At 37.5% G+C, this 2,854-nt stretch overlaps 1 protein-coding gene across 1 annotated transcript; it reads right to left on the bottom strand.

Annotated features, from left to right (window-relative positions):
- Nucleotides 1-531: 531 nt before the first annotated feature.
- Nucleotides 532-2,612, bottom strand: LOC113319123 (endoglucanase 13-like). The gene is made up of 6 exons (XM_026567401.1): nt 2,352-2,612; nt 1,812-2,240; nt 1,638-1,724; nt 1,391-1,540; nt 1,022-1,303; nt 532-916 (listed from the first exon to the last, which is right to left on the bottom strand). Exons 1-6 carry the CDS (start codon nt 2,559-2,561, stop codon nt 602-604), a joined length of 1,473 nt encoding a protein of 490 aa, XP_026423186.1. The 5' UTR covers nt 2,562-2,612; the 3' UTR covers nt 532-601.
- Between the last annotated feature and the right edge of the window lie 242 nt (nt 2,613-2,854).

Genomic DNA, 2,854 nt, shown 5'->3' with positions numbered 1-2,854 from the left:
TCATTATATTCAAAATCGCAAAGATGTCCATTCTCACTCGAAACAAGAAAACTTAAGTTACCAGAATCAGCAGAGTTATTGAGATGAGTTAGATGCAATTGAGAGAACGATGGATGATGAGAAACAAAATTTCTCCATGGTTTACAAACTGATTTGCAGTCAAGAATTGATTCAATCGTTAAGCGAGCAATTATGTCGAGTAAAATATATGTCGGGAGATGATTGAGATTCCCCATTAACGAAAAAGGGATTAATGAAGAAATATACTTAAATCTAGGTTTTGAAGTTTGGGGATTTTGGCTGTAAAGAGACTCGAGAATAAGGTTACGTGGGTTTAGGGTTAATAATACAGAATTCTGTATATATATAGGGTCCAAAATGGGAGCTAGGCAGCTAGCGGGATATACATATGATCAAAACAGGTTGGGTCTGGCTGGACCTGTTCAGGGGCAGATCCGGAGGAGTTGAAATGTAGATACGTAACACATTCGAAAGCAGACCATGTGGATAAATTTCAGAATTCGACTAATATCATTCAATTTATTCCACTCAATGATTTTACAAATATATATGAAAGAAGTTAAAATACATCAACAACCAACTAGGCCAGTCTTGCTAAAACACCAACTAATGGAGCTGTGTTGGCGGTTGCGGGTTCGGCTTGTTGGAAGTTACTTCTTGAGTCCTCATATGTATCTTCTAGATTACTCGAAACCAGTGCACCTTCCAAAACATTTGGATTTGGTGCATCTTTGTTAAACCAGATGTCATAACCTCCTTTACAAGTCACTGGTGTTGAATCTGTCTTGGTCGAAACAATTGAAGCCCCTCTGTGATGAACTTTTTGTGGATAACTTGATCCCATGCCCACCATGTAACTCATATTTTTCGGGTTTGAACCTAAAATGTAGTCCACCTTCAAACACCACGCAGTTAAGTAATTGTCCTTAGATACTTATATTCACTAAGTAGATTAAATAAGTTTTGTGTAATAGTGAAACTAAGATTTAATCATTAATACCTGTGATTTGACAAATTGGATAATTTGATCAGGAGTAGCTTCATCGTTTGGGCAGTCGAGATTAGACTTAGCGGACCTTAGGTAGTCAGAATAAACAGTGGTGATAAAAAGGCCAGCAGTAATGTACTGAACGTTATTCCAAGGTTGCCAATAGAGTGATCCTCCTCCAGACATTTGAATATTGTTGTTACCCATCTGAATGACTGCACATACAAAGTCTTCGGCATTTTCTTTATATACTGCAGCTGTATCAGAATCTTCTACTTTTCCCTCCAACACAAGCTGAAATCATAGGAATAAATTTTTTGAGAATTTTCGATTGCAATAGCTTTAACAAGTAGGATTAACAATCGATCGAGTTATTAATACCTTGGCCATTAGGACTTGCACGCCGGTGAACTTATCATCCCAACAAAATGTGTGATGAATCCAACCAGTTTCTACTGACAGGAGGAAATCTAAGTAGGATTGTTCCTCTGTGGCACGGTAAAGCCAACTGGCCGCCCATGATAATTCATCCTGATAAATGATACAGAAAAAAATAATTTAGAAAACGTGTTGTCAAACCACAATAAGAATTTGGATAAATAATCGGTTTACTTTTTAATTTTTTTACCTCAAATCCACTACTTGGGTAAAAATTTTCTGCTGATTTGATGGTGTAGTGGTATATTCCATGGTGAGCCTGAGAGAAATTGTAGAGCTGCGATAAAGTAATTAAATGTTATATATGTATGATTGTACAATATTAGGAATATGGTATTACTTTTATTAGTTTAGCGTTACAAACCTGTTGAGCACGCGTTAGAAGTTCAGAAGAATAACTAGGATCAGATGTCTTAAAAACGATGGATGCAGCAGCGAAGGCAGCCGAGGTTTCACCAGCTAAGTCAGCTCCAGGATTCTTAGCATCAATTTTATAAGCAGTCCTTGGTGTAGTCATGTCTTCTGGCCTCTCCCAGCAATCGTGGTCAGGTTGAGCTTCTCCAACTTGGCCGAAAAGAGTATCTGATCCGTCTGCCTCGTTATGAATATGAGCTTTCATCAAGTAATCAGTCCCCCATTTTATTGCATCTAAGGCATTCGAAAGTTCTGCCTTCGCTGATAATTGGCTTTCATATTCAATAACACTCCACGAGAGCATTGTAATTGTGAATGCCATTGGAAACCCAAATTTCACATTGTCACCAGCGTCATAGTATCCTCCTGTAAGATCAACCTGTTAGCCAAACAACATAATCGTTAGCCGCCTCTTCGATCTGACAATATTATCTACAGTTCTCTATAAGAGTTCAGTACGTAAATAAAAGAATGGAAAGGATGAACTTACATGCGCGTCGCTACCATCAATTACACCAGAATCATTTAGACCGGAATCGCCTCTCCATGTGACTCTCTGGGTAGTAGGTAACTTTCCAGACCTTTGAGCCTCATAATACAATATAGATTTTGTAAGTGCTGTGCCGTAATCAGCTTGACCAGCAACTATTTGAAGCAACAATAAAACAGAAAAGCAAAATCCTAAAGTATGCTGATGCATAGTGTCAAGAAGTGAACAAGACAAGATTCAAACTAAAGACTGAAAACAAAACAAAACAAAAAAACTTGATGAGATGATGTAAAACCAACCCCAAGGATTAGCAAATTTATAGAGAATCCTGTGTACTAATTAGGCATTGTATGATAATTACAGAGAGGAAGAATCTCACAACTTAATGCAGTATAGATTATCCCCGAAAGGTGGGTTCTAAATTATGGTGATCTAGCCTAATAATGCCTTTTACTTCTTTCTTTCTTTTTGAGCATTAAATTGGTTGCTATTGTTGTATGGAA

Source organism: Papaver somniferum, chromosome 10 (genome assembly GCF_003573695.1).
Source record: "Papaver somniferum cultivar HN1 chromosome 10, ASM357369v1, whole genome shotgun sequence".
In the NCBI taxonomy this organism is placed as follows: domain Eukaryota; kingdom Viridiplantae; phylum Streptophyta; class Magnoliopsida; order Ranunculales; family Papaveraceae; genus Papaver; species Papaver somniferum.
The sequence above is the reverse complement of the archived record's forward strand: the minus strand, read 5'-3'. Positions and strand labels throughout refer to the sequence as shown.

Excerpts from the sequence above, each read along its gene's own strand:
- LOC113319123 (XM_026567401.1), bottom strand. The coding sequence starts at position 2,561 with ATGCATCAGCATACTTTAGGATTTTGCTTTTCTGTTTTATTGTTGCTT. Across the intron at positions 2,241-2,351 it reads TTGATGGTAGCGACGCGCAT|GTTGATCTTACAGGAGGATA; the intron begins GTAAGTTCATCC and ends TTTGGCTAACAG. Across the intron at positions 1,541-1,637 it reads ACCCAAGTAGTGGATTTGAG|GATGAATTATCATGGGCGGC; the intron begins GTAAAAAAATTA and ends ATCATTTATCAG.